This window comes from Macrobrachium nipponense, chromosome 1 (assembly GCF_015104395.2).
Source record: "Macrobrachium nipponense isolate FS-2020 chromosome 1, ASM1510439v2, whole genome shotgun sequence".
Classification (NCBI taxonomy): Eukaryota; Metazoa; Arthropoda; class Malacostraca; order Decapoda; family Palaemonidae; genus Macrobrachium; species Macrobrachium nipponense.
This window is the reverse complement of record NC_087200.1, coordinates 88,271,812-88,292,944: the sequence shown is the minus strand read 5'-3', so window position 1 is coordinate 88,292,944 and position 21,133 is coordinate 88,271,812. Positions and strand designations below refer to the sequence as shown.

General features: G+C 45.7%; 1 protein-coding gene across 16 annotated transcripts in view; it reads left to right on the top strand.

Moving 5' to 3' along the window:
- LOC135219441 (leucine-rich repeat serine/threonine-protein kinase 1-like) overlaps nt 1–21,133 on the top strand; it is a 940,187-nt gene that overhangs the window by 668,915 nt on the left and 250,139 nt on the right. For all 16 annotated transcript variants that reach the window (XM_064256227.1, XM_064256225.1, XM_064256224.1 and 13 more), the window contains one exon: nt 14,641–14,800. In XM_064256227.1, the coding sequence (XP_064112297.1) occupies nt 14,641–14,800 (160 nt within the window). The remainder of the gene's footprint in view (nt 1–14,640; nt 14,801–21,133) is intronic.

Sequence of the window (21,133 nt, the reverse complement as noted above, 5' to 3'; positions counted from 1 at the left end):
TTCATCTCACATATACAAAATGAGCCTTCTGCAGTGACTGCCTTAAAGAGGAGGTTTCTGTCTATTAAAGGCATTCTCTCAGTAGACAAAGATCTTGTGGAACTGTTGTCAGAACAGAGGAAACTGTCTCTGTAGTTACCTGTATGGGGATACACATGTGACTGGTGATTAGGTCATCTGGTATGTGAATATCACATCACACTAAGTAATCTTCAGATGACTCAAGAGCATTGAACTGGCTTGTGTACATAAGAAACTCTGATGTACTTCATGAAAACGTACTCTGTATCAGAGTAGACTCACTGGGGTGTACTACCAAGCCCATACATCAGTCGTTACAGGAAACCGACCGGGGACACTATTTTCCCTCTGACCTTGGTAGAGTGGGAGTACTCAATAGCCAGGTTTTTAATGTAGATTCAAAAGTAGGTGGGAACAATAGTTTCCAGTTTGCCCCAGAAACCAGGATAATGAGCCAATATTTCACAGGTCATGATGACAGATATGCCTCTGTTTTTGTCATGCTCAGTACGGTGTGGGTTTATGTTAGAGACCTTCAGGAGGGGCAACTTTGACTTGTCAAAGTACTCCGTGGTTATCTAAAAGATTCCGTCACCTGGAATGTAAATCTGGTAGACGTTAAGTAAACACAAGCCAAACGTAGGAAGAGGGGTCAGAAATTTCCATGTATTTTTATTATTTGAGGTGATTAGTCAAGCCTTTTCCTAGTTGTCAAGTTTGTACCAATTTGGGTCATACAGAAGCGAAGGTCATCAGAGGAATACTACGAGCCTTTCTGGTAATTAAGAACATATCTGTTAAAATGATCATGAAGGTTGGTTCGGGACTGTATCGAACCATTTTCAAGTTCTACATAAGAATTTTACCCACAGTTCCTTGGACATTGAATGGGAAGGTTCTGTCAGGACCTTGTACTTCTTCAACATGTTGTTTGACGAAGACTTTAAGTTGGGACAGGCCGAGTCAGGAAAGAAGTGCCAGCAGGGCCTTATTCTACAGGAACGAGAGAGTCCAATGACGGCGGGAAGGCAAGAACCCATGACGTTTAGAGGAAAGAACTCATATTGAGCAATTTAAGAAGGCGTCTGTTCGTTGAATTTTGAGAGATGGTTCATTGTTACAACAAACCACTTTCTATTCCCTTTACATAAAGGATGTTGCCCAGAGGTCCTTTAACACATTTTCCTTGGGTCTTTTGGTGGCTGCTCAACAAATTGTGTAACTCATCCATCACCCCTGGCTGGTCAGTTAGTATCTTGTCTAAGATGATGGTATGAGTGTGAAATGGATGAGATAACTGGTCTCTTTCCTTTTAAAATTTCTTTCTCCTTCTTTACTTCAGGCAGAAAGAAGAGAGTACCATCATAAGCTGAAATGGACAAGATACAGGTGAGTGAAGTAGCCATACTGTTAGTTATCATCAGTGTAAGATACTTATCAGTAGCAAGACATTCCTCTCTTCAGCAAGAGGGAGAGGAAGGATAACAAACCTACATAAGTGGATACATGGTTTGTTAGAAGAACAGATATTCTTATCTTCCTCAGAGTCAATGTGTTTCGTAGAATACTGCTATTCAGAAAACTGATCATAGGTGGCAAACTTCCTAATGTTAAGACCGAAGGTTTGTTTCGTATATGAACAAATATCAAATTTTTAATCAATTTGCATTTTCTATAACTAACAAACCTGAGGTCTTAACATACAAAGGCCCACCTCTTTCTAACAACTAACCTAGGTTGGAAGAATAACGAACAGGATCACAAGTTAAAGAGGGGTATGTGGGTGGCTCCACATGACTCGTGACCAAGCACAGAAGCCAATAGTCCCTTGCATACATAATTTTTTAACTTTACCGGTTTGCAGCTGGTGCTAAGTTATTTATCCCAAATTTAAGACCACAGGTTTGTTAGTTATGAAAAACACAAATTGATAAGAAATTTGTCATATTTTGTAAATTTTTTAGGTGCTAGTTTACAAGTTTTTCTCATATGTACATACTTTTTTTGGTGAAGATTGGCTTGCCATAAGTGCTGTTATGCTAGGTGGGTTTTTCCATGAAGATTCTCATTAGTTTTCCCAAAGTACCTGAAAATAATTTTTTACTCAACCACGATGCCACTGTTACCCAAGCCATTAAATTTTTTGTTTAGCTCCATGCAGTATCCATGGATTAAACAACAATCCCCTTCCCCATACTTTTCCTTTAGTTTTCATTGGTCTGAACTTAGTTACTCAGCAGAATCTGGTTTCTCTAAGATATTTCTATAATTTTTATTGTGGTCGCAACTTCTTGCTTAGTTAATTGCTGGCACATTGAATGAGAATAAACATTATTTGGATGATTTCAGAGCTGCTTTAGCAGTTATCGTACTTTGTGAATGGATCAGAGGGTTTAGTAAAAATATTATGGGAAATAACTTAATGGCTACAAGATTCTGTTTAATGTTTAAAAAGAAATAGTGATGCTAATGCTGTTCACACAGGTACTTTAAACCCTGAACAGCAGGATCCTTGGTAAGGAGTTCACATGAAAAATGTAAAAATGTGTCTCCTGCACCCTTATGCAGTCAGAAAAAATGTAAAAGTGTCTCCTACACCCATATGCAGTATACACTGCCTTTTTTGTGCTTTAAGATGATAGATTTTAAACCTCTTGTTACTTGAGCTATTTTTTTTAGTGTGTTAAGCAGACTTCCAGAGACAGGTAATGAAGCCAATTCCTTGCCCTTACATTCAGACTTTTACTGATGTTATGAGTCTTGACACTCACACCCTCTCTCTCTCTCTCTCTCTCTCTCTCTCTCTCTCTCTCTCTCTCTCTCTCTCTCTCTCCTCTCTCTCTATACAGCATTCCCTCCAAGTATACCCTGGGTCTTTGGTCTATTATTTAAGATCATACACATCTAGTGAAGTGTGTATGTGTGTGTGTGTGTGTGTGTGTGTGTGTGTGTGGTGTATGAGACAGTCTGACCCTGGATCTACTATTCAGATACCCATTCAACTTCCACCAGAGAATTTAGGAGCAAGAATGGTGTTGACTGCCTGTCTCATTGTTAATTGTTAGATCTAATCTTCAGCAACCTAAGCAGATTCATTGTTGCAGGCCTTACTGTAGTGTTTCTTATGCCTGTCACTAAATAATTTAGATTAGTGTTAATTGCCAGGTTGGCTTTATTGGGGTTTGCTCTGGACCAGTTAAGTTACTCCGGCATCCATTTTTGTTGAAAAGGTAAGATTACCGGAACTTCTCCGAAGAATCTATATGAGGTATTGCATCAGAAACCGCTGTGTTTCTCACGTCACGACGGCGCCTGACGAGTTCCACAACACTCCTGCCGATTCTAGAACCATCATGAGAACAGGCACCTCCAACAACATGCGCTAATGCCTCCTTGCTGCCGAACTTCTCGAAAATGTGTTTTCGTTTCCTTTAACTTCCTTTGCTACGAAGCAATTACTATCACAACGGCAGTCTCGAGGGTTTTCCCGTTAGATCAGAGGTTGGAGAAGTTGCGAGTTGTGGCACACGACATCCTGTCGCAACCGGATCAGTCAGCTCATCAGTGGCAGATTCTTCTGGGGATTTTGTCTTCTCTGGAGAAGCTGGTCCCTCATGGGCAACTTCATCTTCAGTCTCTGCAATGGAGAGTTAGTGACTTCTGGTCTCTGGCGGGGGACTCACCCCTGATAAAGGTACCTCTATCTCTAGAACTGAGAGAAGATCTTCATTGGTGGTTGGACGATCAGAATCTCTTGAAGGGTGTTCCTCTGCATTCTCTTCTGCTGGACTTCCATCTGTTTTCAGATACCTCCCTCATTTAGGCGCCCTCATTACTTAGGGTGTTTGGAGTTTGGAGGACTGACAGCAGCATATCAGTGTCTTAGAGTTAAAGTTCTGGGTCTGAAGGAATTTTGGGAGAAAGTAGAGGGACATTCTGTTGTTTTCATGTTGGGCAACACCACGGTGGTTGCTTATGTGAACAAGCAAGGGGGACTGGTTTCGCGTCAACTTCACTCTTTGACAGTTGAGGTTCACCAGTGGGCGGTCAGCAGTTTGGTGGATCTCTCAGCCAGGTATATCCCAGGCAAATGGAATGTGATTGCAGAAAAGCTCAGTTGTCGGGATCAGGTCCTAGGCACAGTGTGGTCTCTTCATCAGGTCGTGGCAGACAGGCTCTTCCAGGTTTGGGGTAGACCTATGCTAGACCTCTTTGCGACCCAGTTCAACAGGAAACTAGAGGTATTCTGTTCGGTGGTTCCGGATCCTCTGGTGTTAGTGGAGGACGCGTTCCAACATCCCTGGGACAACCTGGAGGTGTATGCTTTCCTTCCATTTCATTTGATCCGCGAAGTCCTGAACAGAATGATGAGTTTGCAGAGTCTCAGGATAACATTCATAATTCCTCTTTGGCTGCAGGCAGAATGGTTTCCAGATCTGCTGTCATTGTTGTGGGAAGTGCCGAAGGAGATTCTCCCGTGGCAGTATCTTTGTCAGCCACAATTAGAAAGATTCTACCAGTCAGCAGATCCCTGTCTCTTCACAGTTGGAGGCTATCAAGTATCTTCTCCAAGCGAGAGGCTTTTCTCAGAAGACAGCAGGACATATGTCTAGCATTCTCAGGAAATCTACCTCTGCTGTTTACCAAGGTAAATGGGTGATCTACTGTAATTGGTGTTGTAAATGGGGGTTTTCTCCACTCAGAACCTCTATTCAGCGCATAGCAAAGTTTTTGGTCTTCATCAGGGACGAGAAAAGCTTGTCTGTTTCTGCCATTAGAGGCTACAGGGTGGCCCTGAGTTTAGTTTTACATCTTAGAGGTATTGACATCTCCTCAACCTGGGAACTTTCCTTGCTGTTTAAGGGGTTTGAGCATTCGTGTTCTCCAAGGGGGCTCAAGCCTCCAACATGGGAAGTTTCCTTGGTCCTGAGAAGTTTCACTAAAGCTCCATATGAACCTTTACGTTGTTCATCATACAGGAACTTGACACTCGAAACAGTTTTCTGCCTGGCCTTGGCTTCTTTGAAGAGAGTGGGGGAGCTTCATGGCCTGAGCTATGCTGTGAAGCACTCCAGGGTTTGGGGATCAGTGTCCTTCGAATTTGTCCCGGAATTCGTGGCTAAGACTCAGAAATTTTCGGTGCAGGATGGCAGGTTTGTCTCCTTTTCCATTCCATCTCTGGATGACTTGTTGTGTCCTATCAGGGCTCTGCATTGCTATCTTAAGAGGACATGACATCTTAGGCCAGGTTGTCCTAGGGTTTTTGTTAGCATGGGGTGTTTGAAGAAAGAGGTGTCCAAAAATACAATCTCTTTCTGGTTACATTAAGCCATCAGACAAGGGTATTGGTCCCTCTCTGGCTTTCAAGAAGAATTTGGCTGTTCTTAGAGTTTCGAGTGCTGGTACTTGGTTACACCAGTCCACATTCACCTCTTTCTATCATAAGGATGTTGCCCACAGATCTATGGACACTTTTTCCTTAGGTCCCATGGTGGCTGCCCAACGGATCGTGTAACTCATCGTTGCCCTTAACCGGGCACGTTTGTATCTTTCTTTCTCTTGTTCCTTTCCTTCATCTTACCGGTGGGTTGTGGAATAGACACATAATTTCTGGGCTCAACCTATGCCGCTCCGTGAAATGTTCCTTATAGCACCATTTCTAAGGTATAAAAACTGCTAAATATACCAGAAAAAAAAGTTGCATGGAATGCTAGGAATATACCCAGCTCGCTCACCCTTATAGGGTGTCGGTATAGTAACTGGGGCGTGATAAAACCACTATCAGAGGTCCCTTACCAATTAGTCCTCTCCTTTCTCAACATCCCCCGTTACTACAAGGTGCCGTTCTACATCCGACTACTGCCCGCTACTACTACTACTACCCACACGACTCCCATCATTCCTTTCTATAGCACTGCGATACCTACACGCATTCTTGTGTTTGGAAACTTTATTGTGCTTATTGTGAAGATGTCTGACTTTCTTGAGACTCCTACTACCAAGTTGAGTATTGCAATTATCAATTTTGATAAGTTGAGGTGGCGACACACGTTAAAATTATATACTATATTGTTAATTTTAGTCTCGGAAGTGTCATATGATGCCACTCCCCCAGCAGCTATTTTGGTTTCGCTACCTCCCAGAGCTTCATGTTTACTTGACGACTTCCAATTAGTTCCTCATACTAATTGTAGTCGGTTTTATTTAGCTCTATGATTATTGATGTTTATTAACGCTTGAGTATTAGTTAGGCTATTTTGACGTTCATATAGTTAGGCTACCTGACTGGGCCGTATGCGGCTTCAGAAGGTAGCCTACACCAGTTGAGTTCCCTTTTGATATACATATAATTATATCTAGGTTAAGTCGTTTCTATTGAAATAAGTATGGGAGTAGCCTAACCAGCTACACCCCTCTTTAGCCTTCTACAGAAGACTAAAGTTTTTATTCAATTCGAAGCGATCTGTTTAGGGAGTTGGGACACAATTAAAACTTATAGGATGATATCCTTAAGTCAATTGTATTACCTGACCAGGTCGGCACTATACCTGATTTTGGAGGGCTAATTATTGATTAGAGCGATTTAGTCTTCCTGACCAGGTCGGCATTATACCCAATTTTGGAGGGTTAGGCTATACGCTCGTATCACACCATGTTCCTCTCTCTACCTCCATTTCCCCATTCCCTTTTTACTCACACTATGTCGTTATAGCCTACTTTACTTTAGAATATATAATTTTGTTTTATATAAATTGTTATTATTTATTGCGTATGTATTGGACAGAAGGCCGTAGGCCTACTGCCTTGATCAGGTGGATCCACTGTGTCTCGGAGGGTTGTCCCACCTGACCGGTCACAGTGACCATATGATCACGAGCGAGCCACTCTTCTCGGCTGTCTCCCTCCCCCTGTACCCACCTCGGTGGAGTACTTACTCACCACACCCTAACCCCGGGAAATAGGCTAGAGTCATACACTCTAGGGGGGAAGGGGGGAACAGCTGAGAGAGAGGCATTGCTCACACGCTCTGTGAGTCGAGGCAGGTAGCGCTCTCTCCTTGGCTAGTCAGGGATGGCCACCGGACGTGCCGGACTGAGTATACACCTTGCTACGTACCTCGTATCCTCCTATCCCCGGAATCCCATCCGAAGCTATCCTTCTGCCCCGGTAGGGCCGGGATAAACCTTAGAATCGTATTTATAAATTAGTAGCTATGATTCTTTGATCGGATTCAGGCAAAATTTTTACCCTGTTCTGATCCCGTAGGCTGATCCCTTATATAAAAGGATATTAACGAAATGGTCGGTCCGGGAAGAAGGTTACAGACGGAGCCTAGTATTTCCTTAATTTATTTATATTATTATTATTCTCGGGCCGCAATCATAACGGTAGGAATTCATAATTCCAACCAGGTATTCCGGCACCAATATTGGTGTCCCTAAAATTCTGTTTTGTTTGTGCCCCCTTGTTGCCAAGTTATTTTTAAAGAAGCGCTTCACAGAACTGTACATTTTGGGGCCGACGGAATACTAGGTAACCTGGTTTCCGCTCATTCCAAGCCTTTCTTCACAATACGTACGTCCTACTCCGGTAGGGGTACGGAAAGCTGAGGAAGTTTCATAGTAAAATTTTTCTCTCCGGAGCCGGCGGACTGGTGCAAGGTTAACCCTGCCACCATTTCTGTCCGCTCCAAAACCTTATAATGACAAAATTTTGGATGACATGAGGTGGTACAAGAAGGAGAACAGAATATTAGGATACCATTGTAAAACACTTAATGCATAGTTAATAAGGAAGCATGCGACTCTGCTGAACTAAACACAGCGGATCTAACTTAACTATACATGGCACCGGATCTTCCGGTGACATCAAATTATGATACTCATGTATCAAATTAATTTACAGGTGGTACGCTGTCAGGAGACAGCATGCGCTGCTGTGCTACAGCAATCGTGTGGGCATGAGGTCTGCCGATCTCATGCCGGGTGTGCAGTCCAGGTGGACGACCTTCTGGTTTGGCATCCAGACGAATGTGAGATCTGCTATGCGCTGGTCTCAGATTTAACAAATGACTTGGTATGTACAATGTTCCGTCCCTTAGAAATAATTACTAATCTTGGCAATATGGAACTTGAAAAATACATTGTTGTATTATAGGGTAAGTTCTAACGGGAATATTTCTTTCAGACTCCCCAAGCCATCAAGAGCTCTTCCCTGGCGACTCTCAAGATCTGGGTCAGCGGCTTCGGCCGCAACGTGAAGGCCAAGAAGCCATATATCCTGGTGGAGGATATGTGCACTCTACTGTACCCTAACGCCAAGATGTCGGCGGCAGTGCCAAAGGAAGTAGCAGCGCCAATCATCGCCAGGATCAGAGAAGAAACACAAGTTCTTCCTGAAGATCTTGAGGGACTAGGGGAAGCCATCTTAGAAGATGTAGCAGCCATCAACCTAGATGTCGAACTGATGGTCCTCGACTCCGCCGGACAAGGTAGGGAGGTAAGTGAGGCAGGTGGCACCCGGTCTAAGATTCCAATTCTTAGTCCAGCGCAGTCTAACTCTTCTCTGATTTCTTTCCAGGGGTTCACTGGGAAGGTCATGGCTGGGGACAAGCCATGCTCAGTGACCCCTAAAGTTAAACATTTGAAGAAGGCCCTACCTAGACCAAGCAAACCTTCTAAGCTGCCCAAACCACTCCCAACCAGACCATCATCAGCGTCTAAGCTAATTACGGACTCTGCAGTTGCTACTCCCTCACATCAGGGGTCGAGAGCAAGGAGCTCAAAGGTGAAGACGCCGGAACTTGCATTTGATCCGGCAGCCTTCTCGAGCCAACTCATGGAGAGGATGGGTAGCATAGTCCAGTCCCAGATTGGACCAATTGCTGATCACCTACAGTCTGTGGACAATTTGGCCCAGAGACTGCAAAATCAAGAGAAACTCATAGAGAATCTCTTGCGATCCGGACTACCACAACAACCGCAGTTTGTGATTCCAGACGCGTCAAAACTCCCGGCGTTCGTTAAGAACAACCCGTGGCGATTGGCTCTTCATGCCCCGTTCTTAGAGGGCATGTTAATGATGAAGGATGTGGTACCCGGCTGGTAGAAGACTTTGAATTCTACCCGGCGGGATTACAATTTCCCTTCCCTGGTTACGCGCGCCTGACAGAGGAAGCGTTAGTAAGGGTAGATAAGGTCCCCAAGGAAACCATTATCTACCCAAAAGAGCAAGCTCAGTCCTCCTGGGTCCGGACTTTAAATGATTGGGAGTGCATCAATACAAAATTGACGCCCCATAAAGGAACATATACTATGATCGTGGTGGAAGGGCAAACCCCAACACCATGCACCACAAAAGTAGTCGATCTCGCCTTACAGGCGGCTATGGAAGACAAACCCATGCCGCAATTAAGAGAAACTGACTTGACTTCTCTGTTGTTCCCGGGAGACCAAGATTGCTGGGTTGATGCACCAGCTATGTTCACAGTAGGGAAATTGAACTCAGACTGTGCCACCACACAGTTTAGTGAACGACTTCCTAGACTTTCGGACTCTCTGATTTAGACATAGTACAAGGCAAGAACCAGGCTGAGTAGATCCATCAACTCAGCTACGATGGCGGAGATGACTTCATTGGTCTACGCCGAGGAGCCACTGTTCAAGATCTTAACAAAGTCTTTGCTCCACACACTCCAGAGTGATGCATATCACTTTGCAGTGGCTCGACGCAATTGCCAGAAACATGTCCTAGTTGAGGCCTCCATTAGGCATGAGCCTAACAGATTAATTAAGGCCTCAATCTGGGGAGCGGACTTGTTCCTGGGGGATGTAGTAAATAGTGTCCTCGAGGAAGCAGCAAGAATTAACCAAAGCCTCAAAGTCCGGTGGGGTCTAATTCCTAAACGAAAATATGAGCCCACCAGAACACAATCAAGAGGCAGGAAAAGACCAAGGAAGTTTCAGTCCTTCCAAGGTCCACAAACTCAAACTGTGGTACAGGCAATGCCAGTATCCCAGATGAGTCAGCCTTCCACATCAAAGACTCAGCCCCAACAACAATATGTGTGGGTAAGCCAGCCACCTTAACAACCAGTAGCCACTACCTCGTTTACTGCATCTCCAGCGTATAACCCTACCTTTGAAACACAAGGTGTGTTTCACGGGCACAATAGGCATGCGAGAGGTAGTAGAGCTAGGGGAACCTTCCGGCATAGAGGCAGCGGAAGAGCATCCGGAAGAGGTAGAGGATTCCGAGGGAGCCATGGAAGCAGACCTGCAAACCAGTGAGACTCCCCAGGTAGGAGGAAGGCTGTACCTCTTCCGGAGCCGTTGGACTTTCAGCAAATGGGCATACAGCATAATATCGAAGGGTCTGGGGTGGAGTTGGATAAAAGGGCCCCCTCCACCAACCAGTTTTTATTAGATTCCAACGGCAGATTTAACACCTTACACCATAGATCTCCTTCTAAAGAAAGCAATAAAAGAGGTAAAACGTTTAAAATTTCAAGGACGCTTGTTCAGCGTTCTAAAGAAAGATTCAGACAAACAAAGAGTAATCTTAGACCTGTCCCATTTGAATACATATATTCAATGCGACAAGTTCTATATGCTGACCGTCTCGCAGGTGCGGACCTTCTTCCCCGTGGGGCCATCACCACCTCTATAGATCTTACAGACGCTTATTATCACGTTCCGATAGCAAGGCATTTTCGTCCTTTTCTAGGATTCAAGCTAGGCAAACAGGCATATACTTTCAAAGTGATGCCATTCGGACTCAATATAGTGCCCAGGATATTCATAAAGTTGGCAGAGATAGTAGTCCAAGAGCTGAGAACTCAAGGAATACAGTTAGTGGCCTACCTAGACGATTGGCTTATCTGGGCCAACAGCGTCGAGGAATGCCACAAGGCGACGGACAAAGTAATAAAATTTCTGTAATACTTAGGATTTCCAGTGGTTAGGTTTACAATGGAACCTGAACACACACAAGCTGTCAATTCCACCAAAAAAGAGGAAAGAGATAGCAAGGAACACAAAAAGTTTTCTCAAGGTCAAACTAACATCCCGGAGAAACCAAGAAAGAATCCTAGGCTCACTCCAGTTTTAGTCAGTAACAGACACATTACTGAAAGCCAAACTGAAAGACATCAATCGAGTGTGGCGGTCTAAAGCAAACAAGAAAAATCGAGACAAAATTTCTCGGATTCCACCAATACTGAGGAAAAGACTTCAACCATGGACCAAAGTAAAAAACCTAGCAAAATCGCTACCCTTACGATTCCCACCGCCAGCACTGGTAATCCATACAGATGCCTCCCTAAGCGGTTGGGGAGGCTACTCCCAATACGAAAAGGTCCAAGGTTTGTGGTCAGTGACATTCCGTCAACTACACATCAATATCCTAGAAGCCATGGCAGTGTTTTTGACTCTAAAAAGACTTTCCCCGTCAAAGAAACAACATATCAGATAAATACTAGACAACGAGGTAATAGTCCACTGCATAAACTGGGGAGGTTCCAAATCAAGTCACATAAATCATGTGATGATAGCAATCTTTTCAATGGCAACAAAGAACCATTGGCACCTGTCAGCTGTTCACCTGGCGGGGGGTAAGAAATGCGGTCGCAGACGCACTATCAAGGACAACTCCGCTGGAGTCGGAATGGTCCTTAGACAAAAAGTCATTCAATTGGATCTGCCAACAGGTTCCGGATCTCCAAGTAGATCTATTTGCCACAGAATCCAACCACAAGCTACAATGTTATGTAGCCCCCAACCTGGACCCTCTGGCCTACGCCACAGACGCCATGTCCATAGATTGGAACAACTGGCGGAGGATTTACCTGTTTCCACCTATAAACATGCTAATGAAAGTCCTGGACAAGCTCAGAACTTTCAAAGGACGGATAGCCCTGGTAGCCCCCAATTGGCCCAAAAGTAACTGGTTTCCTCTCTTGGTGGACTATATGAAATTTGCAGCACAAAAAGATGCGGAGATTGATCCTCTAAACACTTTGTTCCTAGAGTCAGACAAAAGAGAATCTACTCTTCGGCAATATGATTCTGCTGTAAGAAAGCTAGCCAAGTTTCTAAAGGACTCAGAGGTTCGGACAATGATTACGAATCTGGCAGTTACCTTTTTCAGAACTTTGTTTGAAACAGGCCTAGCCGCTAATACAATTACAACAATTAAATCTGCTTTAAAGAAAATATTTCAGATCGGCTTTAATATTAATCTTACAGATTCGTATTTTTCATCTATTCCGAGAGCCTGTGCCAGACTAAAACCAGTAACTCGTCCTCACACAGTTTCCTGGTTTTTAAATGATGTCCTTAAGCTAGCTTCTGACACTGATAATGACTCCTGTACTTATATAATGCTTCTTAGGAAGACGTTGTTCTTAATAAGTTTAGCCTCAGGAGCCAGAATATCTGAACTCTCAGCATTATCTAGAGAACCAAATCTTATTGACTTTCTTTCTTCTGGTGAAATATTAATTTTTCCAGACAGGAAATTCTTAGCAAAGGATGAGGATCCACAGAATAGATGGTCCCCGTGGAAGATTTTCCCACTTCCACAGGATCTATCTCTGTGTCCAGTTAACACTCTGAAAGCCTATTTGAATAGAACTTTCAAAAAGTCTTCAGGCCCTTTATTTATTAGAGAGAATGGAGGAACCATTTCCCTGAAAGGAATCAGACAACAGATTCTTTATTTTATTAAACAAGCCAACCCGGAATCAGTCCCACATGCCCATGATATCCGAGCAGTAGCTACAACAGTCAATTATTTTCATCACATGAATTTTGAAGAATTAAAAAGATATACAGGCTGGAAATCACCAGCAGTATTCAAACACCACTACCTAAAATCCTTGGAAGCCCTAAAATTTGTAACAGTGGCAGCAGGGAATGTGGTTCCTCCTGATATAACAGAACCATTATAACAGGGTCTCATCTTCATAAATATTATTTCCTTTAGTACTTTCTCTCCTACCTGCTTTGCTTATTGTCCCTGCCTTAGCCTTGACCTTCATCTGGATTGCACATTAACCCATTCTTATGATGTATATATGTTAATAATGTTTATTGTATTAGATTTAGACATCTTATATTATCTATTGTTGGGATGTTTTCCCTAATGTTACCAATAGTTTTGGAACTCTCACTCATTTTTATAGTCTAAGAGATATGTAAAATTAAGGTTTATTATTAAACATTCTTAATTAAAATTATTCTAATTTTATTCCAGTTCCTTGACTATATATGTATTTCCAAGCTTATGGGACCAATTCTCTGTTACTATTTCACGGAGCGGCACAGGTTGAGCCCAGAAAAGGGATTTTGACAAAGGAAAAATCTATTTCTGGACGAGGGACCTGTGCTGCCCAGTGAACCCACCCCTCTTTTTTTTCCTTACCCTAGACTGGCCCAAGCTTGGGTGCTATTAGGAATGATGGGAGTTGCGTGGGTAGTAGTAGTAGTAGCGGGCAGTAGTCGGATGTAGAACGGCACCTCGTAGTAACGGGGGATGTTGAGAAAGGAGAAGACTAATTGGTAAGGGACCTAGCATTCCATGCAACTTTTTTCCCTGGTATATTTAGCAGTTTTTATACCTTAGAAATGGTGCTATAAGGAGCATTTCACTGGGCGGCACAGGTCCCTCGCCCAGAAATAGATTTTTCCTTTGTCAAAATCCCTTTTCTGGACTGGTCTGATACAGGTGAGTATGGTAGTCATACTGATAGCTTTGTGTTCAAATAGTCAAACCTTCTATTCCATAGCATATACTCTGCTCTCTAGCAAGGGGGAGTAAGGAGTAATAGCGAACCCTGATGCATTGGTTTGTTATTGAATAGTCAGATTTTCTCTTTAGTTCCCTACTGCAATGAATCTTCCCATAAATCATTGTATGTAACCCAGTGGCTTAGTTGTTGGATATCAGTTTATCTAGCCTCTCATGGGCATCAGTCCCTCTCCTGTAGATATTTCTTTTGGAGTTGGAGTGGTGGGTTGGCCCCCAGCCAGTTTAGGATGTCTGTACCTCCCACCAAGTATAAGTCTATCCTGTTGTTAAGACCAAAGGTTTGTTCGCGTATGAACAAAGGACAAATTTTGTAAGACAATTTGTATTTTTCATAGCTACAAACCTGAGGTCATAACATTTTACTGCCCACCTCTAGCCACCCTTCTGTCTTCTTATGACATCCTAGGTTGGGAAAGACTAAACACGATAGTGTGGGTGCGCGGTCTTTGATCAGCTTTCACCCCGATATACGCACACGTTGCCAGATCTCACAGATTCCTTGCTTTTTCATCTCTGATTGTTTAACTGGATCCAGCTAGGCACTAGAAAATTATCCCATTGTTAAGACTGCAGGTTTGTAGCTATGAAAAATACAAATTATCATAGAAAATTTGTCATTTTTTATGTATTTCTTGATAGTTTTTGAATTCTTAATTAATAATTTCAATAAAAGCCAATAAGAGTATGTATTGTGCCGAACAAAGTAAAAATTTATACTGAACAAATTACAAATCTATACCTTCTTTTATGTTTTTTCCATGTACACTACCACTGTATATGGCATGTGTTTATGTATGTTCATCTCTGCAGATCCCAGTAAGATCAAGAGGATGGGCAGTACGTGGGAAAAAGTTTTCAGGATCTACTGGTTCAACTGTGGTTGGAAATTCATCCTTTTATATGACAAGCACTGAAGAACGTAAACCATCTAGGCCATTGTCTTCTCATGGGCTTACAGCAGATGCTATAGGTATAGAAGTTTTTAAATTAATGCTGTTATCATTACTTTTCACTAAACCACATATACTATATAAACCATCACAATGTGTTCGTTATAATTCCTATTTAATATAACTTCAGTGATCTTTGTCATACAGTCCAAACAATTGTGTACATTTATTTCCAGCAAAATGTCATTAAGGCTTGATGAGCACATCTCAAAATCAATTATAAAAAATGCTAAAGCATTCACCTGATCCCTTTTTTGAGGAAATGGATCACTTGAGAAACTATATAACCTCATTCCCTACTATAATCTGAGTTTTAATATTGTCTTGACTACTATGCATATTTTAAATGTTTTATTCAGGACGATTTAATTTCCATCTTGTCTTGGTATTTCACTTTTGATGTTTTCTTATTTTGTTTTGTCCAGGCTGATCTTGTATTTTATTCAAGACTTTCCTGTTTCACCTTAGGCAGCCCTCTCTCTCTCTCTCTCTCTCTCTCTCTCTCTCTCTCTCTCTCTCTCTCTCTCTCTCTCTCTCTCTCTCTCTCTCTCTCTCTCTCTTGAAGCCTAAGGCTAGATTACTGATAGGAGCAGGTTCAGGCTACGGTCGTCCCCCAATATTTGCGGGGTATGTGTACCACACCTACCAGCATATACCAAAACCCCTTCTAAAAATTCTTATAACTGCCGTTTTTAATAGTTCAAACACCAAAGAGCCCCTTGAAAATGGCTAACTGCCTATTTTAATGCAGTCAAAGTACCAGTTATACCTTAAACTATCATCCCAAAACATTTAGTCATGAAAATAATATTAAAATACAGTAATTGCTGTATGAGAAAATCTATGAATAGGCAAATTTTCTACGAATAATGTGGATGTGTTTCACAGAAAAATCTGCGAATAACTGAAGCTGCAAATGCTGAACCACAAATATGTGGGGCCTGGCTTTATACTGAATTAAAAGTGAAAGACTATGAATACTAAAAAGGATATAGCAAATACACTTACAATAATATGTCAGTAGTGAGAAGTTGCCCATAAAGTGTAAAAGGATGTAAGAAGCAAAACTCAGTGAACTCTCATAACACATCCAAGAGTGTAAAAATATTCATAAATAAACTACGTATTCTAGAAAATTGCTAAAAGAGTGTAAAAATATTCATAAATAATCTACGTATTCTAGAAAATTGCTAAAAGTTAAAGGCTTATCAGAATTAAATGAAGACATCAGGGTAACTGAAAAGTTTTTTTTGAATCCTGGGAAGTATAGCATACATCCAGTACCATAGAAGTCACAGAAGAGTGTGAAATGTTGACTCAAAGTTGTATGTTTGCTGAGTGAGCACATGACTTTTCTTCTTTCATCTTTAAATTTGTGTGACTTGGTTCATTTCACATGGTAAAAGTCCATTCTGCTTAGTATGTGGTGATGGCTTCAAATTGCCATCTGGTTTAGGAATTGTTGCAGTTTCATCTAATGAAACAAGTCAATTCTTGCTACCTAAGAATGCCTGTTTTCACTGCAGATCTGTCTGTAATGCAGTCATCAGTTGAAATCATTCAAATTATGCCACCACCAAAATTTGTATATTTTTCTTAATCTAAGTATGTTTTAGAAGTCCTCCAAATTATTGTCTAGAAAATTATTTTTTCTAGCATCATAAGGTTTCATTCCACAAAAAAGACAGTACAAATGTTGGAGTACATTAGATCCCTGCTCACATAGGCATTAAGGGAGATGAAGATGCTGACAAAGCAGTTGAAGATACAACTGCTATGACCTTATCAAATACAGCTATTCCTGTGAGTGATGTTTTACTATAACTGAAACTTATCATTGTTCCGATACGTAATACAAACCCTCGGTCCTTTAACAATAGGAAGGTAACTAGCGGCAGCTGGGACGGTCGTAAGCTTCGAACAAGGGGAGAAACGGTAGTTAACTGCTTGTCCGATCGTGCGCGCGCCGCGCGCCCGGGCGGTGAAGAATCACTTTTGCTTTCGGCCGTGGTGTGACAGGACGTGTTCGTCATCGCTCTGCCCGCTATTTCGTCGTGGTGCTTTGGATGTTTACAATTTCTTCTGACTGGTTTGTTTGTGGTCTTGAATGAAATTGTAAGTACTCTTTTTCATTTTTCATTGTGAAGTGAATTTAATTATGGATCAAGAAGAGCTTTCGCCGCGCCCACCAGCTACCCGTAGAGTGTGTCCCGGGCTGGAGGGGCGTAAATGCGGCGGATTCCGCTCTTATCCTGACATTGATCCACATGAATTATGTTATCGGTGTCGGGGGTGCGAATGAATTCTCCCGAGCCGCAACCATGTATTGGTTTTGTGTGAATTGGTCCGAGGCGCAGTGGGTGCTGTAGCGGATGGTAGGAAGAGGCGTAGATCGACCAAGGAGTCCGTCGGAAAGCTCTCCAGCGACTCCTTTGGTGACGGATACCTCGTCATCCTTCCTACCTCCAGCTCAGCCCCCACGATTTGCGCCTTCCCCTGCGGGGGGGGGTTTCAGGAGTCCTTCTCCTCACAGGTCGATCCGTCAAAAGAGTGTGGAGGAGGGCGCCCAAAGATACCCTGGGCCGGATGTTCAATTGTACTCGAGGTCTTCCGTCCGCTCTGGATGGGGTTCGTCCTCATTGGCTGTGAGGGTGCCCCTCTACTGACCCGACTGTTCCGTCCCTCAGATGTGCCTTCTGTGAGTGACGACCTTGGACAGGTGTGGGCGTCGTTGGGACTGCAGGGGGGCGCCCCCAGTATCCAGGGCTTGATTCAACGTCTGGCGGGGTCGGCAGTTGTAACTCATGATGTAGTCACAACAACGACTAATACAGTGTCCACACCAGCGTACGCCGCCCCTCCTCATGTGGTTTACACGCAACACATTGCGTCGGTGACTCCCACGGCATCAATCCAAAGCCGATTGCTGCCGTACCTAAGAGGGGCGTGCCGCCGCCACCTGGATTCTATGTGCTGCCGACTCCCGACTTTCGCTGTCCCAAAAAGTTCGCCCCTGGATCTGCCGCCCGTCCCAATGATGAGTTTGGCTGAATTGGAGATGCCTGTGACGCCGGACTATGCTGCCGTACTACCTGCCGTACCTGCAGCTAGTGTTGCTGGCCCGAGCCGCTCGCGCCGCTCCTACGAAGCGCGCGGTGCGGGACGCTCATGCTGATGTTGTTGCTGGTGCTGGCCCTGCTGATGCTGGTCCTGGTCCTGCTGGTGCTGGTCCTGCTGCTGCTGGTCCTGCTGCTGCTGGTCCTGCTGGTGCTGGTCCTGCTGGTGCTGGTCCTGATGGTGCTGGTCCTGCTGTTGATGTCCCTGCCGCTCCTGCCGTGCCTGCCCCTGCCCACGTCGCGTCTCGTCATGGAGGTGCTGCACCGGTCTCAGTCTTTCCGGACAGGATCAGTCGGGGCGTGTTGCTTCGGCAATTGGCCCGACTTTTCCGTGGATGGAAGACCTGACGTCCGTCCTGAGAGAGCTGACGAAGAAGAGGAAGGTGTCGTCGTCGTCTTCATCGTCTTCTTCGTCGTCTGTTGCCGCCTCTCCCCCTTCGACTTCTAAGGCTTCCAAGCCGAAGAAGAAGAAGGCTGCCTCCTCCCCCCCTAAGAAGGCTCCTGCGGGACCTTCGAAGGGCCCGTCTCGCTCTGGCGTGACGGGGGGTGCTTCTGCTGGTCCTCCTGTTCCCTCGGGAACAGGGCCCGTTCTCCTCTTCTGAGAAGAAGAAGAAGATGGGGACCAAGGATGTGCTGGCTACTGCTGGTACATCGCGCCTGGTCTTGGTAGCACTGCTGCTAAGCCAGGTACCGGCTCGACTTCTCGTTCGCGAGAGTCCGAGTGTACGGTCTCCTTCGGGCGACCGTGCAGCTAAAGTCAAGACGCCTGAGCTTGCTCACCGTCATGACCGAGGCACGGAGCAGAAGACTGTCGAGAGTCGCGCAAGTGACTCTCGCCAGGCCAGCGGCCGCTCTCGTAGCGACCAGCCGGTACCTCGGGTTGACGTGACGGTCTCCTGACCGGCCACGGGTTGAGGCTGGGAAGAGGTCCCCTCGACCAACGGCACCAGCTTCGGCTGGTACCAGCGGTTTGACGTGCCGTGAGGATGCTCACCGGTCTCACGCGAAAGCGAGCTCTGTAGATCACCTGACCGCCGCTCCCACAGGGACCGGACGGAGACTGGTGGCCAGCAGCAGCTCGTCTGATGCACGGGACCGGGGTCGACGTGCTCAGTCGAGCCGCTCGCCACAGGTGAGCGGCACTGGCCAGGCCTAGCAGATCGATCCCACCGCGGGTTGGTGATCGGCTGCAGCCCCCCCACGTACGCTGGTCCTGCCAGCGAGCGGGGGGGGTGAGCGTCAGGTCTGTCTCTCCTATACCTTCAACTTCCTCGGGCTACACCGGGAAGAGCGAGGTAGCTAGGAGTGATCGTGAGAGGTGCGCCGCTCACGATCCCGTCACGATGCCGCACGCACCAGGCATGGTCTTAGGACCAGCCAAGGTCGTACGCGCAAGTGGCTGGAGGCGACCGTCAGGGGTCTGTTGCTGTTCCTCCTTCTGAAGAGGAGGGTCTCGAGAGCTGCTCCTGTTGGAGGGACTGGACGGTCCTACTCCTCAGGACGCTGTGATCCCAAGATCCAGAGGAACTTTGCCCAGGTTATTGCGCTGATTCGTCAGCACAACGACCTGGGGGAAGGATCGCCGCTACCACCCATCTGAGCCCACGTCCCGGCTCGAGTCATTTTGGGGCCCGAAGAGGGAACCCAAATGACGGTGGGACTGCCGCGATCGGAGCTTGCAGACTCAGTCCTTGACCCAGGTGGAGAATTTCGTCTCAGGACGAGAGGACTCACTTAAGTCAGGACGGTCTTCCAAGCTACTTCCTCCTCCTCTGCAGCGACAGCGGAAGTTCTACGTGCCATCATGGATCCAATACCGCCCAAACAGTTAACCCGGAGCTAGCTAGGCTAACTCCAGGTGTGTCCCCCTGCAGCAGCTCCTGTCGGAGAACTTGTGGTTCTCGCAGCAGGAGGCACTGGGCCTGGAAGCTACCGCTATGGCGGCTTTCCAGGCAGTCTCTTGGTTGGATCTGTGGTCCCTCACAGTATCCAAGGTCGCGGCCGACTCCGGGGGCGCTGCCCTCGAAGACGACCCCGACTTCAGGAGACTGTGCCAGTCTGGAGGTAGGGCCATCTCCTACCTCGCCCATCAGACGGCAAACCTGTGGGCCAACTTGGTTCTCCGTCGTAGGGACGCTGTCCTTACACGAGTAGCCAAGGGGGCCGGGCGTGAGGCGGTAAATGGACTCCGTAACGGACCAATGAAGAGTTCCTCCGCTCTCTTTCCCGGAGAGATGGTGGACGCTGCGGTGGAAAGACGGCGCACTGATGACAGTGACCGTCTGGTTCACCAAGGCAGTTACGAAGGTTTCTGGGCAACCTCGTACAACTGCGGCTAAGCCTAAGAGTTTAGCTAGCGCTTCCTCGGCTGCTAAAGACGGCTGCTCCATCGAAGCCCCGAGGAAAGACTCTTCCTGCTTCAAACTTCTGGTAAAGGAGGCCGTAACCAGCCCTCCTCCCTTTTCCCCAGCCCAGCCCTCCTTTTCCCCGAGGATGGTGGCTGGGAAGAAGTCGAAGCGAGGTGGGAAACGCTAGGGACGGCGTTCCCCCCCTCTCGCCAGCTGCCGGAAGTGGGGGGGTGCCTAGCGAGCCATTGGGCAACTTGGCAGCGCTACGGTGCCGAGACCTGGATAGTAGACGTCCTTCGGGAGGGATATCTACTACCCTTCGAATCTCGGCCACCCCTCACCTCCAACCCGGTCCATCTTCAGACATATGTTCTAGGATCCTCAAAGGACGACGCTCTTCGGCAGGAGATCAAGACCATGCTGACCAAACGAGCTGTAGAAGTCGTAGTGGATCGGTCACCGGGCTTTTACAGCCGCCTTTTCTTAGTGGAAAAGGCATCGGGGGGCTGGCGCCCGTGATAGATCTCTCTCCCCTGAACCGATTGTTCGCCAGACTCGGTTCAAGATGGAGACGGCACGTTCCGTGCTGGACTCCATCAGGGAGAACGACTTCATGCTTTCAGTGGACCTGAAGGATGCGTATTTTTCAAAATACCCATCCATCAGTCCTCCAGAAAGTACCTCCCGCTTCATCGACGGGACGTGTACCAATTCAGGGCACTTTGCTTCGGTCTCTCAATCCGCCCCACAGGTGTTCACGAGAGTGTTCACGCTGGTGTTCTTTTTTTTTTGCTTGGGCCCATTCGCACGGGATACGTCTTCTGAGGTATCTCGACGATTGGCTGGTCCTGGCGAGCTCCCGCTCGCAGTTGCTGCAGGACAGGGATCG